At 44.0% G+C, this 19,581-nt stretch overlaps 2 protein-coding genes across 5 annotated transcripts in view; one reads left to right on the top strand and one right to left on the bottom strand.

Moving 5' to 3' along the window:
• Positions 1 to 15,310, top strand: part of ANGPTL7 (angiopoietin like 7) — a 77,794-nt gene extending 62,484 nt beyond the window's left edge. The window contains exon 5 of the mRNA XM_069609932.1: positions 13,145 to 15,310. Coding sequence (XP_069466033.1) covers positions 13,145 to 13,314 — 170 coding nt within the window. The 3' untranslated portion in view covers positions 13,315 to 15,310. The remainder of the gene's footprint in view (positions 1 to 13,144) is intronic.
• Positions 1 to 19,581, bottom strand: part of MTOR (mechanistic target of rapamycin kinase) — a 2,476,747-nt gene that overhangs the window by 1,796,050 nt on the left and 661,116 nt on the right. The window lies entirely within an intron of this gene.

The following is a 19,581-nucleotide window of genomic DNA, read 5'->3' as shown; positions in this document are numbered from 1 at the left end:
CGTACAGTTCTGCTCTATTGGACTTACAAGTCCTAGCTAGATTCAATGACTGGTGTTCAGTGGGCCCAGGGACCAGCAACTGCCACTATGGTCATCCCTGTGTCTTGTTGGGTCTGTAGATTGCTTATAGGATGACACCTTCTCAGTGTGCATTTACTTCAGTTCTGTTCTATCTGACATACGAGTACATCCTATGAATGAAAACCGGTTCTTGGTGAGCCCGAAGGTCAAGCAACATTTCAGGCCATGATGCAAGTGGTGTGTCTGAACTGGCAGTGTTATATGCAGCAGGGGTTAGAGTGTTCCTGAACTGGTGTGTGTTGAGAGTATTGATGACAGGTGGCAGCACCTCGATGTTACTTGAAGGAGCATGTCTTGCCAGATTCCTCGCCTGAGAGAGAGAAATTGAGAGAAGTTTCTGGAGTCGAGGGTGGGACAAAGACATGTTCGCAAGTTAATTTGTGCTGGGTTGGACAACAGTCCTCTACAGTATGGAGGAGCCTCAACACTTGCGGCAGATACAGTGAAAAAGACTCACTGCTTATGAGGATGAACTCAGCAGAGGGCGGGCACCACAACTGTGAGAACAAATGTCTGAAATACTTTCTGTCAAGCAAGGATTTCAGGACAGACAGTTCATGATTTGCTAGTGCCACTGGGTCATGGGCATAGGTTGCTAGTTCTGGGTTTCATCTGGTTTTTAGATGTCCAGTGTCTGCAGATATTGGGTAGAGCTTCCCCATCAGAACAGATCTTAGAAAAGTACATGGACCAGCAGAGCTTCAACAATCTTCCTGTTTGGGTTGGCACTGTCTTCTGTGCTTCGAGACTCTTCCCCAGAATCGACAAGTCGCTTGGGTTAAATAGGCTATTGGTGGCAGAGGGGAACATTTGGATCACATTCACAAGGTTGCATTTATTCAAACATCTGGCAGTGACAGTTATTGGAGGGGGAAGGTGATATCACATTCAACATTTTTAAGCTTCTTTCCCGGCTTTCTTTCAGGTTTGAAGTCAGATGCTTTTAACAATCAGGTCACATATGCTTTGGCATATATGCACTTAGTAGCCAATGCCATATAAGACAACATCTGTATATGAATGTTATGGTGGTTTTTGTACAACTCTCTGTTGAGGGCTGTACAACAAGAGTTTGGTGGTTCAGGCGGCTACGGCAACCTCGAGGCAGCCGGCGTACCCTACCATCCCTCCTGATAGGGACAATAAACGCTTCGACGGTTGGGCACGCAAGGTGTTTTCTGCAGGGAGTATGGCGCTGAAATCAGCCAACTCCACTTCTGCTTTGGCAAGATTTTCACACACTCTGTGGAACTGTGTTATTCTTGCGGCTGAGCATATACCCGAAGGGGAAGAAAGGGATGAGTTCCTTGCTCTTGTGCAAGATGGCAAGGATGCCATGTGTGAATCCCTTCAGTCGGGTTTGGACACGGCCGACAGTGTTAGCCGGTCCATGGCTGCGAGCACTGTTATACGCAGTTTTGCGTGGTTACGGAAGTCGGGTTTTGCTCCGGATGTGCAAGCCTGTCTTTTGAACATGCCCTTTGATGGCACACATTTGTTTGGCAGCAAGGCTGATGAGAGCCTTGAGAGGTTGCAGAACTCAAAACCTGCAGCGAAGTCTTTGAACGCAGCTGTGCGTCAACCTGTGCCTTTTCGTCCAAGGGGACAACAGTGGAGGGGAGTTTCCTTTCGTTAATACTCCTCTTTTGGTAGGACGAGAGGAGCCGCCAGCCAAAGGGGCCAATGAAAAAGTACCCGCGGTGGTCGGGAAAATAGGGGTGCCAAAGACGCTCAGGCAACTGCCTTTTTGCCTCCAGGCGCTGCCAGAGCTGCTCCAAAACAATCATGAGGCCATGTTCCATGGTTCGCCAGTTGGGGGCAGACTGTCTCAGCATCTCGAAGAATGGCAAGCGATTACTTCGGATGCGTGGGTTCTGGATACTGTAGCCCACGGCTACTGTCTGCCCTTCCTAAAGAAGCCTCATGACAATCCACTGGGGAATCTCTCTTTGAAGCTTCCAAATCCGCTCCTTGTGCAGGAAAGCCTGAGTCTGCTGGAGAAAGGGGCTATAGAACTGGTAGCGGCCTGTAGCGGAGAGGAAGGGATGGTATTACCCTTATTTTTTGATTCCAAAGAAGGACGGGGGATCGAGACCCATCTTGGACTCGCGTTATTTGAACAATCTTCTCAGGAAGGACAAGTTCAAGATGGTCACTTTTTCTCAAGTCCTCCAGGCCCTTCGTCTCCAGGATTGGTTGGTGTCTCTGGACCTACTGGATGCTTACTTTCATGTGCTATTCATACAAAGCACAGAAAGTACCTGAGGTTTGCGGCTGGCCGCACGCACTTTCAGTTCCGGGTCCTGCCATTCGGATTGACCTCCGCCCGAGGGTCTTCACCAAGCTCATGGTGGTGGTGGCAGCGTATCTCAGGCGAGGGGGGATTCACGTCTACCCCTACCCGGACGACTGGCTGATCTGAGCACATTCTCCCGAGCAAGCTCTGGATCATCTCAGTCTCACCTGCCGCTCCCTCCATAAACTGGGCTTCTCCCTCAATTTCAAGTCGTCACATCTGACACCTTCCCAACAGCTCCAGTACATCAGGGCTGTGTTGGACACGTCCTTGTTGGGGAAGTGCTCGCCTCCCAGGGTGAGGGCTCATCACATTGTGCAGATGGTGGACAAGTTTCAACATGCCCAGCGTCTCCCGGCTTTCGAATTCTTAAGGTTGCTCGGCCTCATGGCATCCTGCATTCTTCTGGTTCCAGAGGCCAGGCTGAGGATGAGATCCCTGCAATGGGTCCTCAGGATGCAGTGGTCACAATTCTCAGGCAAGATGTCGGATCCCGTTAAGATTCCACTCTCGGTGTCCCAGGATCTTCTGTGGTGGGCCAACGAGGGGAACCTGATGAAGGGGGGAGCCGTTTTGGCAACCGTGGCCGGAGTTGACTGTAGTATCGGACGCTTCCCTCACAGGATTGGGAGCTCATGACGACGATTTGACCGCCAGCGGTAGTTGGGCTCCGTCGGAATCCAAACTCCACATCAACCTGTTAGAGCTGAGAGCCATCAGGCTGGCCCTGAAGGCTTTTCTGCCGTCTGTGCGGGGGAAGAGCGTCCTGATCATGGCGGACAACATAGTGGCCATGCATTACCTCAACAAAAAAGGGGGGGTAGGGTCACTCCCGTTGTGCAAAGAGGCAATGCAGCTCTGGTTCTGGGTAATCCAGCAGAGAATTTCACTCTCTGCAGTTCATCTGGCCGGAGAGGATAATTGGCGGTGGACGCTCTGAGCAGGCAGAGCACGATCTCTCACGAGTGGAAGTTGGCTCAGGAAGTCCTTCTGGAGATCTTCGCCCTTTGGGGAAGTGGATCTCTTTGCCACCAGTGCCAACCGGAAGTACGAGAGATTTTGCTCAAGGGAATTTCCTCTGAGAGGAGCCTTAGGAGACGCATTCGTAGTGGATTGGTAATTCACGCTTCTGTATGCGTTTCCTCCGGTCCTCGTCATTCCTCAAGTATTAAAGAGTTACGGAGGTTTGGGTCCCACATGATCCTCATTGCTCCGGATTGGGTCAGGAGAGCGTGGTACCCAAACCTTCTAGAAATGTCCATCTGCCCTCCACGTCGTCTTCCCCACCGAGAGGATCTGGACTCACGTGAGGGAGGTCGGGTTCTCCATCCAGAGGTCAAGACTCTCAACCTCCAAGCTTGGTATCTGAAAGGTTGAGGGGTAAGGATTGGGACCTCCCGGATGACGTGATGGAGGTGTTGCTTTCGGCCAGGCGGCCGGCAACCAAATCCCTGTACCGCTGCCGTAAATTTTGAGACTGGTACATAGGACAAAATGTTGATTCTTTTCAGTGTTCCATTCCCGTGGTTCTGTCTTTCTTGCTTTCTTTGGCCCACCAGGGCCTTCAAGTAAGTACCATTAAGGGTTACCTGGCGGTGCTGTCTATCTTCAAGCGCTTGTCTGAAGAATGTTCTTACTTTAAGATTCCTTTGATTTCCCAATTTCTTAAAAGGCTCACTAATGTGTTCCCGCCGTCCCCATTCCAGGTGCCGGTTTGGGATCTGAATTTGGTCTTGAAATTCTTGATGGGTGCTCCCTTTGAACCGTTGCACTCTTGTCCTTTGAGACTATTGTCTTTCAAGACAGTGTTCTTGGTTGCGGTTACTTCCGCTCGCAGAGTGAGTGAACTGCAGGCACTTACATCTAAGCCACCCTTTACTGTGTTCCACAAGGATAGGGTTGTACTGAGGGTACGTCCGTCATTTCTACCTAAGGTTGTGTCTGAATGTCATTTAAGCCAGAAAGTGGTTCTTCCTTCTTTCTATCTTCATCCTCATCCTGGTAAGGAAAAGGAGCGACTCCATAGGTTGAACCCTAGGAGAGCTCTGAGCTTTTATATTTCTAGGATGTCCAGGGTCAGAGTGGATGATCAAGTCTTTGTGGGGTATGCTGGACACCGATTGGGCCAGGCTGTTACCAAACAGACCTTGTCTAGGTGGATTATCCTCACCATTACTGAATGTTACCGATTGGGGGAAAAGGACCCTGTTAGTGTGGAAAAAGGTGCACACTCATTGAGGTATAGGGAGAAAAATAATTCACCCATCCAGCAAAAAGTTCGGGGGTTCTCACAAGTGAGGTAGATTTAGCACTAAAGTTAAAATCTTACCCAACAACAATGTACTGGAAAAAACATACAGGTAAGGGGATTCATAGACGCCCCTTTGCACAGGAAAGAAATGGTTTCCATTAGGTTTGTTGTTTTATTTGTAAAACACAAACTACATGTTCGAGATTCTTGGCATCAGAACTTCACTGCAGAACATAACATGAGAGTTTATCGACAATCTTTGTAGGTTTCATCTGGTCTTAATGATTCTGTGAAATGATCATCACGTTTTTTGGGATGTTACAAACTCTGTTGCCTAAACAGAAAATGGGCTTCCATCCTGAATCAACTTTCTCAGGGTAGGCATACGTAGCAAATTCTGGTAGGGCGACTTTTAAAGGGAGATTTGGAAAATAGCAATGAGAAAAGGATCTCTAAAGCTGGGTATTACCCAATGCCCAATATAGCGGTATGGAACATCACTCTGTGCAAGACGGAGGGTCAATGCAGAGCAAAACATGCATGATGGTGTTTTTCATGCAATTTAATTCTCAAACTGTTAAATCCTAGTGACCGGATAAACAAGGCAGGGACATATGCATCCTGCTGAGACAGTTGAAAAATGAGGAGACTACAACATTGGCTTTCACATCCAAATCCCATGAAGGAAACAGGAATAAAAGATTGTGAATGAATTGTGGCACTAGTGAAAATGCACATTTCTTATATCAAATAAGTGCATTCTCTCAACGATTCTACGTGTTAAAATCTGAAGCAAAGTTCTGTCATTTTCTAAGTTGTCTTACTGAGACCGGATCTGTGGAGCAGGTTACACCTACTTGTTACTTTCCCATCTGCGTTTCCCCTGGAATCTTTCACTCAACATATTTGCTGCTTTGTTCAATGTTCTTGGTATGAGCTATGATCTCACAGGGTCTGCTCTTTCTATGAACATTATGGCTTGTGTCTATCCTTATAGCACTGAAGTGGTTTTGTCTGTTCTAAGAAGACTTAATTTGAACGTATTTATAAGGTTATCCCTCTCCACTTGCCTTGTATCTTCAGTCCATCCCATAAATGCAACCCATTCCATGATGGATAATATTACATACAGTAATAATTACCAGCCAGGATCCAAGGGTATCACATAACGTAGTAAAGGTGTCCTGCTACACTGTAAATAGAAGTATGATACAGGGTCGGACTGGGACAAGAAATAGGCCCGGACAACCAAGAAAAAGTGGCCCACCCCCCGCCTCACGACCCTTGACCTCTGATGACAACACCAGAAGTGATGTCATTTGACCCCACCCGAAAGTGACATCCCGGCAAGCGATGAAACACGGCCTTTCACCCCTTGACAAAACAGGAAGTGGCATCAAATAGCATTGTTCCTAAGTACACTACAAAAAATATGGTTATGATTTTACTGATGTGATATACATTTCATACAAGAACGGATCACCATAGTATCATTAATATCTGTGTGTATAGATCCATATTGTCAAATTACTGTGAATGCAAGTAGATGTCCAAGGCCAAATGATATGTTATTGTATAGCACTTACGCTTAAGCTCTTTTTTATAGAACAAATATGGATACAATATCACCCAACCTGTGTTGGTACTCATTTATCGACCTCAGAAGGATAAAAGGCTGAGATGGCCTTGTTGGGATGCTAACTTGCAGATCACACATACATCGCAGCTGCGAGCGCTCAACCAACTGAGCTATCATATCGGCTACAGTAAAATGAGCAAATATTCTGTAGTGGATACCATTTAAATGTTAACTATTTAACAGAAGACCAGTTAAATTAATCCGCAGGTTTGGTGCAAAGTTGGCCGCATGTCAAGCCTGCATGCATCTACTTCCAGGCTTCAGAGGTTGGCAAAATAGGGAAAGCAGCACACTCACAGGACATCCCATACTCTGAGCACTTGTTACCTCATACTGTATGAGGTAAGGAGTGCTCAGAGTATGCAAACAAACAACTTGAACAGTATGCCAGGGAGATGGGAAAGCTTTCAACATTTTTTTTCAAACGGGCCCCTAGGGATAGCACATGATTTTGGCCTGCCCAAGGGCAGAGTGGCTGATGGGCCAATAATACCCTGGTATGATACATAATAACAATGCACATAATACAATTATAGCACTGGGAGGTAGTAAACAGGGGACCGCAATGTCCATTAATGCCAGGAAGGCTGCCAAAGTCTATGAGATATTTTCGTTACATAGTCCCTATGCAGGGCATATCACACACCAAGTGGGACCACAGCCACATCACAGTGAAACATTGTATGTCATTGGACCAAAGTGTAATCCAGATTTAAACCATTCTTAGTATTAAATTGGACAATCTGTAAAAATCCAGGGCTTGGCGAAGACCTCCAGGGACCCTAGGAGGACACTAGAAAAATTCCACGGTTCAGGTGAGTACCTTGAGTGTCACTTTGAGGAGTTCTAAAGATGATGAAAGTGCCACATAGTATACAACAGGACAAGCTCTTTAGGCTGACCTGTGGTTATGATAAGAAGCCATGTAAGTCCCAATTCCTTCCACAAGTGCCCAGAAAAAAAGAGGTCCCCAGGAGACCCAGAAGAAGAGATCCAGTGAAGGGTTTGTGACGCAGCAGCCCCAGGATTAACAAAGTATAGAAGGATTCAGCCCCCAATGTTAGCCAAATGGGGAAAAGCAGCTGATAGGGACCTGAAGAACCCGATGACCATGGACCACAGGTACCTCTCATGATAAGTATTTATGCATTTGTTGCAGCACGCTGAACCCTTGGGTATCTAGGCGCTAGTTGCATTGTGAAACAAAAAATAAAATACAAAGTACAGCGAATGCAAGAAACAAATTAGAAAACACGACGGGTCAGAGGGGTGTCATGATGTCTTAAAAGTCTTGGTTCGAGGAGCAGGAGTGGATGAGGGGGAAGACCGGAATCTGAATGTCTTAGTTAGCTCAGGGGGATCATTAGGCGAAAAGCCACATTTTTTGTTTTTTTCTGAAGGTCCAGTAGGTCTGATAACCCACCAACCGGTAGCCAAGAAGTAAATACTTACAGTATTGGTTCCTGAAAACACTATCCCAGGAAAGCAAAAAGACTTGGTAAGTTAATGCTTCTTTTCAAAGTGTGACATGAAAGATAAGGTCACCCAGGGGCTTCAACCGTAAGCCAACTACAACCGTGACGGCCCAAAAGAAAAACAAAAGTCCTTCGTGGGAGTGGGACCCACCACACAGAAGGGAACCCAGTGTTGAAGATTGCTCCATGAGGATGGAGGAAATTGCACAAGTTAGACACCAGAGAGTAGCAGGCAAGCGTGGAAAGAACACCAGAAAAAACGGCCCCTGCAGCAGAACAGCTGTGTTGCAAACCAGAACTGTCCAGAGCACTGAATCTGGTGAAGTGTTGGGATCCCACCACCCTTCCAGATGGTGGCAGGTTTCAAACCCCCAAGGCAGAAAAACATGGCGGTAAAATGTGGTAAGCTGCAGTAAAATGGACCAGAAAATGGTCCCAGGATGGAAGGTAGATTTGCTTTTTAATGTGAATTCTCCGCTTGTGAATCCCCTAGCACTTTTTTCTGGATTTCTGGATTTTGTTAGTCCTCCTGAATGAGTGGGAACTTTCCAACACTCACTCATTCCTTTACTCTGTCTATGGGAACGTTTTGTATTTCTTTTCATACCTTTTACTTGGAGGCATGCTTTCCTCCAAGTTTGGTGGCATCTGGCATTGACTTTTACAGCGCACACTTCGCAGCGTTGCTGGGGGCCCTTTGGGCTTCCCTTTTTATTTTCTGCTATTTTCCTTGCGAGAACACCTGTTCCGAAGGGCAGGGGGATATTTTTTATCCTGCCAATCTTTTCTATTGTGATATCAGCAGACCCCATTTTATGTGAAGTGCTAAGGGGTTACACGGTATCCCATTTCTCACTGCTGCTGTAACTTTTGGTTATAGTGACCAGCTAATATGAATGGCTGGAGGCAGTGGTTATATTCTACCGACTTTTGTCTAATGTGTACTCGCAGGCTGCACCCAGATCCACGGTAATGCACAGATGGTCACCATTGACCCAAAATGGTGACAGTTTTCTTTTTTCACCAGTTCAAGATGGCTTTTCCTTCAATGATTCTTCTTCTGCTTTGCAGGGTGGGGGAGGTCTTTGTCTGAATTTTGTCTTTGACAGGTTTCCATGGGGAAAGCTTGCCAAGGCGCCAGGGTGTCTGTGAAGACAGGAAACAGCGGAGGACCTAGAAACTTGTATGGTCTTTGTCTTCTGGTTTGCCTGCCTGCAACCAAGTTTCAATTGGGAGGCTGGCTGTCCTAAAAGTACAGCCACTCCACAAAGTCTGAATGGGGTATGCATGCTGATTGGCTGGGTTGCTGCATAAGAGGTGTGGATCCTGAGGCTGAAGGTGAGTCGACCACCGGAAAGAGGAATCCTGATGAAGCAGACGACCAGAGACGCCTGCATCAACTTCCAATAACGGTGAGATCCTGCTGAGTGACCGGTGCTGTCCTGACCCAGACATCCATGCGACAGGGGAGGTGCGAAGAGGACGACTCCTTCCCTTCGACTAGTGGGCCCAACCAGTCCTAAGACAATCTACATTTTGGGCCATCCTATGACAAGCTGCGACATTCTCCAGCTGCAATTTGCCAATAACCTGGGACATGGGACCTGCGACTATCGTGTGGTGCATCATCTTCCGAAGAACATTCTTCCAAAACATTGGTGGACTCCTTACACACCTCCACAGGCAAGATTCCACTTCTTGAAGTCCCCTCACCAGAGTGCTGGACCAAGAAAGCGAGGCAAATCTTCCAGCAGTAACCGTTCTTGAATGGTGCTTTGAAAAGGTTGCCAAAATCAAAGAGCCGTGAAGATTCCTTTGCTGGGCATCCCTCCAATTCACTGCTGCTGCAAGATCCATTCCAGTGTCCCTTTTTTTTGTCACCATAACCAAGAATCCGGCGACGGTCTACTACTGTCCCACCATGAGGGCACCCTGCTGCATCGTCTTCTGTACTCCAAAGGTACTGTGAGACTGTGAGTAGAACTTACCTAGAGTTGTTGTTCTGCCGCTCCTGTGAAGCTGGGGTGGTGATTCGCGCTTTTGGGTGTTCGCCCAACCGTGTTCGCCCAGGCCGAAAGCCTGTGCGCCTTCAGGGGACCAATTCCGAATTTCCTGAACCCATTTCCAAATTAAAGCTTTACTTACCAGCTACCAGAAGCCTCCTTTGGAATTACTGACTTTCTACAGCTTGTGCCTCGCTTGTTCTGCCCTCCAATCTGACTCAGTCTCTCACTACTAGATAGGCATGGACTATTAAGCATAAGGCCACTGAAAAAGTATTACAAGTCTTGGTAAATATTTTCCTGCTTTGTGTTGGTTTTGTTTAAGTAATTTGTTCCTGAAACAGTTATTCTTAAAGTTACTGCAAAAGTTATTTGCTTACTGCATTTATTTCTATTGTGCTTACTATGTGTAATATTACTTACCTTTCTAAAGAACTATCCTTCCCTTAGTGATTATATAAAAATAAACCACTATTTTTATATAACATTCTAGCGTGTCAGTGTTCCTTTTATGCTCTAAGTTCCTTGTACCTTCCTACAGCCCCCCCCCCCCCCAAGAAAAGCCTGGCTGCATGACCATTGCTACCAACATACCTGTGTGGTTCAGGCCTATACTAAGAGTTGGAGCCCTGTGCCCCAAGTGTGAGTTTTCTGAAGTCCTACCTTAGGTGGACTTTTGCAAAAGTCCCCAGCAGAAGGCCTGGCCCCAGTAGATGAGGAGGACCAGTAGCAGGATGAGTAAGACTTGAGAAGGACACCCAGCAGCCACAAACTCAGTCCAGATATATGCTCAGACCACAGCATCCAGCCAGTATGACCAGGGGAGGGCCTAAAACTTCAGCAATGGTTAACAGCGAAAAGTCCTCTAGCAGGCAATATAACATGCTCTCCATACAAACATCCAGCAGCACTGAGTGCAGGAACAAGAAGTTCCCCTTTATGTGCATTCACTCATGGGGGCTGCTGCTGTCAGTCCATTACAATCCCTTTAAGGGACTTAAAAGAGAGGTTTTGGCTGCCGGCAATCAGATTGCCCTCAAAAACTGCCAATAACACTGGCCACCCATACAGGAAGTGTAGGGGCCTTCCAAAGAACAGAAACCGGTCTAAACCACTTCATATTAGTAAGGAGACTGCCATTTTGGGTTCACAAATGGCCTACATGGGAACAGCCATCTAAGGCCAGCCTCATGATTTTCGTGAACAATGGAAGGCCTTACAACAAAATGCCAGGGAGTAGGACTTTCCCAGTTTGTCTACCAATTCCTTTTCACAGGAAGATTTATTCAAAATGATGGGGATAAACAAGAATGTAAGCATGGTTGTGTTTTGAGTGATATATAGAGTAAGGTGTTTCTTTCACCACTCAAAATAACTTCACAGTGTAAAGAATTGCTCCACCCATTCGAAGTTTAGTCTTGAGTTCAGCCATTCTATTGTCAGACAACACAAAGTGATTTTCAGAGATCTCTCTCAACATCGCTGCCTGTGAAAAGCTGAGTTAACAAGCTCAGCTAAAGCATGTCAAGCCTCTATTTTTTGTCCCACTTCAATGTGGCGAGTGCCCTCCTATTAGTCTGGGCCTATGTTTTTAGGAAAAATGGGTGTGGTTGTTTGAATAATAGGGTGTGGGCACGCTGTGGCACTGTAATGTGTAAAACTGTGCTCACTTTAGATTATTTTCTTTTTAGATCAGGGGTGACCTTTTCACAGGAACATTTATTCAAAATGATGGGGCAAGGCATATATTAGTTTTCAAAATTTGATTAGCAGAGTTTGCTAATTAAATGTTTTTTGATTAGCAAACAGACCCATTTGATTAGCAATTTTCTACTAATATTGTTAATGTCACAAGACATTATTTCTACCCAAGACATGAAATGAGCAACAATACAGCAGTTATGAGTACCGCTGAAATAAGACATTAGTGAGAGGACTCCAGCCTTGTCAATTCTTTAAATTTCAGCTAGGCCTACAGGTTGGGTAAATTAGTTTACCTATTCAGCCTAACAGAAATGCACTCGACCCATAAGAACGGAGGACAACACATATAAAATGTGATTTCTGTAAAATGGTGCATGTTACTACAAACCCCTACTCGCCCTTCAAAAAATCTACTCAGCTATGCGAGTGGGCGAAAAGACTTCACAAGCCATAGATGAGTCTGTAAAATGTAAAAGGTTAGCTGCATGAAAGGAAACAAATAGTTATGTTAAAAAAGGCTCTGAAAACAGTGTGGCCAGTTGTCTCCCACTGGTGGTAATATATAATACAATCCTAAGCATAAAGCAACGCGAGAGCTCTGGAGGCTAACTACAGTGTTTGGTATTGCAGTAGATCTGTAGATGTACAGACTGGATGGAACTACTGATCACTACTTTGCATAATCATCTAGTTCGCTTTGTATATTCATTATGTAAGAGGGAAGAAAGAGACTAAGCAGAGTGGATTGCATAGTAGGCAGAGAACTGGGCAAACTAGGTGGAATATTGTAGTTTGTGGTAATCTCCCTTTTTGGGTACCTAGTATAAAGCAACAGGGTGGTAATATAGAATGTCAAGGAGTATAGGTTCGCTCATGGGTGAGCGCCAGTTGCAAGGTTGGTCATCAAAAGCATTTGATCATGCACATTTTCAAAAGTGTTCACTCATCAATATGATGCATCTTTCCCAACAAAATGAAATATAGTTGACACTGATATTTCGATACACTAACCTAAACATTACTGTAAAGCATGGAGATGATGCAGTGTTTTACAGTATCAACACTGTAATGATGCATTATGTAACAACTTACATTTTAGGAATGGAATTGCATGACTATCTTTAAAAAAAAAATATAAAGTTGACACATACATCTTTTTGCCAGCCAGGATATAGAAAGCTTAATAAAAGTATAATCCTGATTACTTCTGGATTGCAATTATTTGAAAAAGAAATTCCTGCCTTGCACTCTCACACATGCTTTTAGCACTCAAGAGTGGCGGAGACGATTACTGCTGCACTTTCTCTCCATTAGCACTTGAAGTGAACAGAGAAAAGAGGGTGAAGAGAGCACTGAGGGTATGCGAGGATTGTAGGCCGAGCTGTGCCTTCATTGAAGAGGGCCACGTAAACAGCTAACTTTGCTACACAAGTGTCCATTTGATTAGCAAACCTACAGAATTTCATAGCAAATTGCTATGCGACACTGCTTATTCGATGCCTTGTGGGAATCAACAAAAATGTAATTGTGGTTGGGTTTTTGGTGATAGTTAAGTGTTTCTTTCCCCACTCGAAGAAATGTTACCTTGTAAAGATTTTCACCAGCTTTAATATCTGTGCAACAATGTCACTCCATTTAAGTGTGTGGAATGCATGCCCCCCTGTTTAATAAAGTGCATTCTTTTCTCACTGGCAGGGGGATACTGGTATAACTGCTGCACCGATTCCAACTTGAATGGCATATTCTACCGTAAAGGCGAGCACACGCAGAATGTGGACGGCATCAGCTGGTACAGCTGGCATGGCTCCTCATACTCGCTGCGAAGGGTGGAGATGAAGATTCGGCCACAAGAGTTCAGCCCATGAAAGGAACACTTGCTGGTTTGGATGCTGAAGTGCCAACACACTCGAGAAGGAGTGCAAGATCATACTGACCCAAAAGCAGTATCGATGTACACCCTATTAAGTAGAAATGTACTGTGCGCATAGCGTAAGCCTTTGAGTCAATGGAACAATAGGGATGATACTAACACAATACCACACAACCCATCCCCTCAAAGGATCCCTATGATGGCCATGTCTCAAACATAGAGCAAAATTACTGTTAAGAGAACACCCTTGAGTGGCCAGAACCCAGCCCCTCTGGGCATGTAAACTGCCTCCACCAGCCTCCAATGTCTCGCAAACAGATAAGGCTCTTAAATGCTCTTCATTTCTCACTCGTCACATTGACCAACCTCAATTCCCATTTCTTATTCTGCACAGAACCACAGTTTTATCTTTGGATACTCTTATCATTTTACCCACATATTTCCTCTGTTTTAAGCACATGTATCTACAATCCTATATTTTATGTACACTTTGCTGTGTCCATAATTATTATGCAACTGAATCTTTGAATAATGATCGAATCATAACCCCTATAGATCTTTGTTACACTCTCTTACCCGGAATGCCTAAGTACATGCTCCCCACTCTTCAATCAATTTCTATGCTCCTAGTTTTCTCCTATACCAATTTCCCATTCTACCCATACTGCTATCGTCTTATGTGTATTATTTTCAAGTAGATCTCTGATCTTGCATTTCTCACTAACATATGCTCTGTTGATTTTATCATAGTTATTATGTAATTATTGTTATACTGAATTTACAATTTACTGTTCATCAATTCTGGAAAAGGTTATTTATGAATAAAATTAAAAATAAACATAAATCATCTGCTTTTATCACAGGTATGCAGCTTCTAGAAAGCTTCAATGACACAGTGGTATTAGATACAGTATGAGCTGTCATATAAATAAATGATAGGTTTGGTTTCACTATAACTATGTTCCTGGGCACCTCCACAAAAACATGACTAAACGTCAAACTATACAAAATAGCGGACTGAGAGCAGCCACTGGAATACCCAAAAAAAGAGTACATCACGGCAGCTATGAAACAGGCACACTGGCTCCCAGTAAGAGAAAGAGTCCTCTTTAAAGCCCTTGCTCTTACTTATAAGTGCATCCACCTCACTGCTCCACCCTACCTCTCTGAAACAATTCACCACTCCAGATCCACTAGACCAACTAGAACACCATATGCAAACATGCTCACGATCCCCAGAGTCAAGAGAGCCAGATTGGGAGGGGCTAGCTTCCCATACCTATCAGCGCTGCAATGGAATGTCCTACCACCACCCCTGCGAGCAGAGTCTCCCACCTAGTATTCCGCAAACAGTGAAAACTATGTTCTACAACTAAAACCTATCCAAGATGTGAACATTATTTGTCACACACCTAGGATGAGCAGATTTAGGCACCTGCACAATGTGTATTAACCTGAAATCTGTATTATTTGTGTATCTGAATGATGGTATAATGATGGCATAATGTATTCTAACCTTGAATCTGTACTTCTGTGTACCTGTATTATGTTACTCAAATGCCCTTACACTTATCAACACATGTATGTAACTCCTCTGTAACTAAGACCGCCACAAGTAACAGTGCCGCAATGTCTTTGGACTGTCTCAGCGCTATATAAATGCAAAATAAATTAATAATATATATATAACTGTTATGCCATTCATCACCAACTGTGACAAATAGACAGTATACCTAAAGGTTGTTCAGCCACCCACATCTGGTGAGGTTTAATTCCCGGAACCCAAAGTTAAATAATGTCAAGTGTACCTTTTATAAAACTAGCAAACTTAAAAGACATTGGCTCAAGATTTCGAAACCATCAGCTGCATCAGTTTAGACCAAATTTCATAATCAATGAGACATTTATCTGTAATGTTTGTAAATTGTAAAAACTCATACTGATGATTATGTGGACATTTTCAATAAAGAACTATGCTATCAAATCAGGAACTGGAATGACCCCAGCATTAATTTCTTCTCAGGCTTGAACCACACCTAAAACCATTTTCTGCCCAGTTTGGGACTTTGACATAAACAAAGGAATATTATAAAATTCAAATAACACATTATTGGAGACAGGATTTCATAAATGATCCAAGTCCAAAAAGACAGAGGCATTTCTCCATTGTGGAAAAATGTCACTCAACATGCCTTAGGGAGAAACCCTTGTGGTCAGACGAAATATATGGCACACATTACTTAAGGTAATCACATTTCTGATGCTTGTATCTGCATAGATTCACATGCTTTGCATAGGTCGACATCTGGTGGCAGGTGCAGAGTATTGCATGACTTGTTTTTGAAGTTCAAAAAGTGGTGTCGACTGGGTGTGTTTGTAATACTATCCCTAGTGTGAAGTGTCCTGTACTCAGGGTCCTTCACGCACCGAGGTCCCTCAGAATGTTTTGTTTTTGACATGAGGGAGCATGAAGTGTATGCGTGAGTACAGAAAGGTAAGGAAAGATGTAAAAAGTCAATGTACCTTCAACTCCAAGAAGGGAGGAAGGGTGGGCACATGTAAATCTAAGAAGATACAAGTATCAGAAATACGATTACGGTAAGTAATGGAAGGCATGGTATCCACAGTAAGACAGACCCAAGTGACCACAGTTGAAGGGTGTTTATTGAACTTACGCAAGGATGTGAAAAACACCCATCTAAACCTAAATCTACAGATGGCAGCAAGCTACGAACATCAAATAATAATAATGCAGTCCTTGTGGAGTCTTGTCAAAATAAAAGGGCCTATACTATAAAACAATGATTGCCAATTCTCATCGCTAATTTACAAATGGTGTGTTCATTAAAAAGAAAGAAGTGTTCACAAAATGATACGTCAGGATGCTCTGCCCATTGGCCTCTCTTCCCCACGTTATCAGCACAGGGCAAGGTGGTGGTTCACTCGAGCAAAGCACACACTCTGGCTTCTGCGGCACGAGGATACAGTTCCAGCATCAGGATCTTCTGTGTCCAAGTCACCTGACTTCTTAAAAGTCTCCTGATTCAGAGAGCCTGACGTACCAAAACAAGATGCAAAAGTTATTTTCTTTTTACAAGTATTCAATTTGGGAGCTCACCCTGGAACCCCCTCAGCCGGGCTCAGATCCCCTTATTACAATATTGAGAGAATATTCTCTCTCAGGTAACTAACGGGTCACCCCGGATCCCCTGTCACCTTTCTTTCCTCAATTAGTCTCCATCAGTCGGGTTCGGACAAATTGCAGTTGTACATAAAACCATCAAAGACTTTCGAATGTGCACAGGTTTAGCTTGACCCATTGCAGGACCACTTCGATCTTAAGATTCCCTTTTCTCACTTAGCATCAGTTGGATACCTAACAGATACTTTCGAATGAGCACCCACGTGGCGCCGGACCACTCTGTCTACGGTATCTTTTCTTGGCCTCCCAAAGTTCATTCACTCCTTTGGTTTCCAATTATATTCACGTCGCTCGTCATATACATCTCACACACTGTTCTCTTTGGATGTCTTCATACAATGTTGCAGCTTGCAACCTTGGTTCAAAACACAGACTGGTTTGGTATCGGTCTCTCCGACTCAACGGCTGTGCTGTCTTTACGGACGCTGCTTTGTTGTAAGAGCCAATGACAGTACCACGGGGGCAAGCGCTCCTTTAGGGTCTCCCTCTGCCGGGTTCAGACCCCTCTCCTCAAGATTTCTATATTTTATATTTTTATTTATTTTATTTTAATGTTTTTAATCTCCTCAAGATGTATAGTTGGGTGGTCAGTCATAATTTCGACAGTAAAAATGTCGACAGTCAAAATTTCGAAAAATAAATGACGAAAAAAATAATGTCGACATTTTTTCAATATTTTTTCGAAATTTTCTATTTATTGTATAAATAAATATATATATAACTAAAATGTGTTGAGTATGAGGGGTGAGAGGGTGGTGGGGGGTTTGGAGGGGTGGCAGGGGGGATGGGGGGAAACCCCCATAGTAAATGATACTCTTTTTATTTATTTAATTGAATAAATAAATATATAATTACTATGTGTTGAGAATGAGGGGTGAGGGGTGTGGGGGAGGTGGCAGGGGGGTGTTGGGTGAGGGGGGGTTGGGGGGGACCCCCCCATAGTAACTGATACTCTTTTTGTTTATTTATTTATTGAAAAAATAAATAAATATATAATTAGAATGTGTTGAGTATGAGGGGTGAGAGGGTGGTGGGGGGGGGGTGTGAGGTGTTGATAGCTCTAATTGACTTTTTTTTTCTAAATAATGACTTTTTACATTATATGTATAGGATGTCGACATTTTTGTTTGTTTTTTTTTCGACATTATGACTATAAACCCTATAGTTGACATAGAAGACTTCCTTCTGCCGGGCTTGAGCCTCCTCTCAAAATTCACGATTCAGTTGTTAGGATTCAGTGGTTAGGATGCAATCAAATAGCATGTATTTGATTGCATCCTAACCACTGAACATTGGTTCTAGAAACACACGAGTGGTGGCACATTAATTCTCCCTAAAAAGAGACATTTATAAAGGCACAAGATTGATTGATTGTTTTCAAAGATTGACAAATTTGAATTTTCCTTTTTGTCATGCATATGTATCTGAATGAAATGTTGTTTGTGTTTTAGACACATGATTCATATCAGTGAATCATGCTTAGTTTTTAAGCATTTGTTATTTGATTGTGTTTTATAAACATTAAAATATGTATATTTTTTTGAAATCCATGTATCACCTAAATTTATCTTGAGCAAGTGTGTGTGAAAGTGTCAGGGGGACACTAAGAACGACCTCATAGCTTGAAGGGAGGAAGCTGTTTTTGTGGAATACTGTGTACACTGCATTTGTTAGTCCTCATCCACACAGCCCCTAAAAAGAGGACTATACAGCTCTTTATAGCTGATGTAGGAAAGCGTACGCAAACATCCCTGACCAATTCATCCACAGTACGTTCCCCTTGGGGCCTGTCTATGGATATCTGGATGCATAGTATTGGTAGTGCATTCTCTTGTGCTGGAAAGAGATCTATGTTTGGATGGCCCCAGTCTTTGAAGACACTGTGCAGAATGTCTGCGTGCAACTGCCATTTGTGCTATGGAGGAAGTTGTATGTTTCTGCTTAGGTAGGAAGTTGTATGTTTCCCACTTCTGCCAGACAGTTGTGTTCCCCGGAACATGTTGCGACAGGAGGAACATATTGCGTTTGAGTGCCCAATTCCAAATATTCTGTGCTAGTTTGGAGAGTGTTTGTCCCCTTGTTTGTTTATCTAGGATATGGCTGTAGTGCTGTCTGTCAGGACTAGGAGTGTTTTCATGTCAGCTGGTGTTGAAAAGCTTTGAACACCGCTTGTAATTCCAGAAGGTTGATATGTTTGCGTGTTAACGCATATGTCCAAAACCATGCACAGTGTGACGGAGAAAGTGAGCTCCCCACACTGAAAGTGATGCATCTGTTAGAGTGGCCTCAACTATGGGGTGGTAAATGATTTGCCCTTAAAAAGGTTTTCTTTTGTCCAACACTGCAGTGATTGAACAATGGGATGCGAAACAACCACTAGCACATTCCACAGACCACTTGCCGACAACCATTGTTTCGCTAGCCACTCTTGGATTGGATGCATGCGCAATTGAGCATGTGGCACTAGGTAAATGCAGGAAGCCATCATTCCCATAAGGTGCATTGCCTTTCGTTCAATTATCTGGCGACCAGTTACATGTTGTAGAATTTGAAAGAGCATGTATTGGGCCCTCTTGTTGGAGGGGAAGAATAGTGTGTCTTCTGTTCGAATTAGAGCTCCAAGAAACTGTTTTACTTGACGTGGAACTAGGCTTGATGTTTTCTCGTTGATCAAGAACCCCAACCGAAATAGAGGATTGATGGTTTCTTGAGTGTTCTGTTGACACAGCGGTGGCATGTCTGTCTCATGTTATTAGCCAGTTGTCTAGATAAGGGTACACTGGAATGGAATGTCTGCGCAGATGGTCTGCCACCACTACGAGCACCTTTGCACATACCCTTGGCGCTGAGGATATGCCAAAAGGAAATATTTAAACTGGAAGTGCGTATCTGCTATCTTGTACCTTAGGTATTTTCTGTGTGCTGGCAACATTGAAATATGAAAGTATGCTTCTTTCATGTCTAATGTTGCCATTTAATCCCCTTGCCTCAGATGTGGAATTACTGATTTTTTTTAGTTTGACATACATGCTTGCAGGACGCAGGTGACAGGGCGCAAGC

The sequence above is a fragment of the Ambystoma mexicanum genome, chromosome 8 (genome assembly GCF_040938575.1).
Source record: "Ambystoma mexicanum isolate Mex_15411 chromosome 8, UKY_AmexF1_1, whole genome shotgun sequence".
NCBI lineage: Eukaryota > Metazoa > Chordata > Amphibia > Caudata > Ambystomatidae > Ambystoma > Ambystoma mexicanum.
The sequence above is the reverse complement of the archived record's forward strand: the minus strand, read 5'-3'. Positions and strand labels throughout refer to the sequence as shown.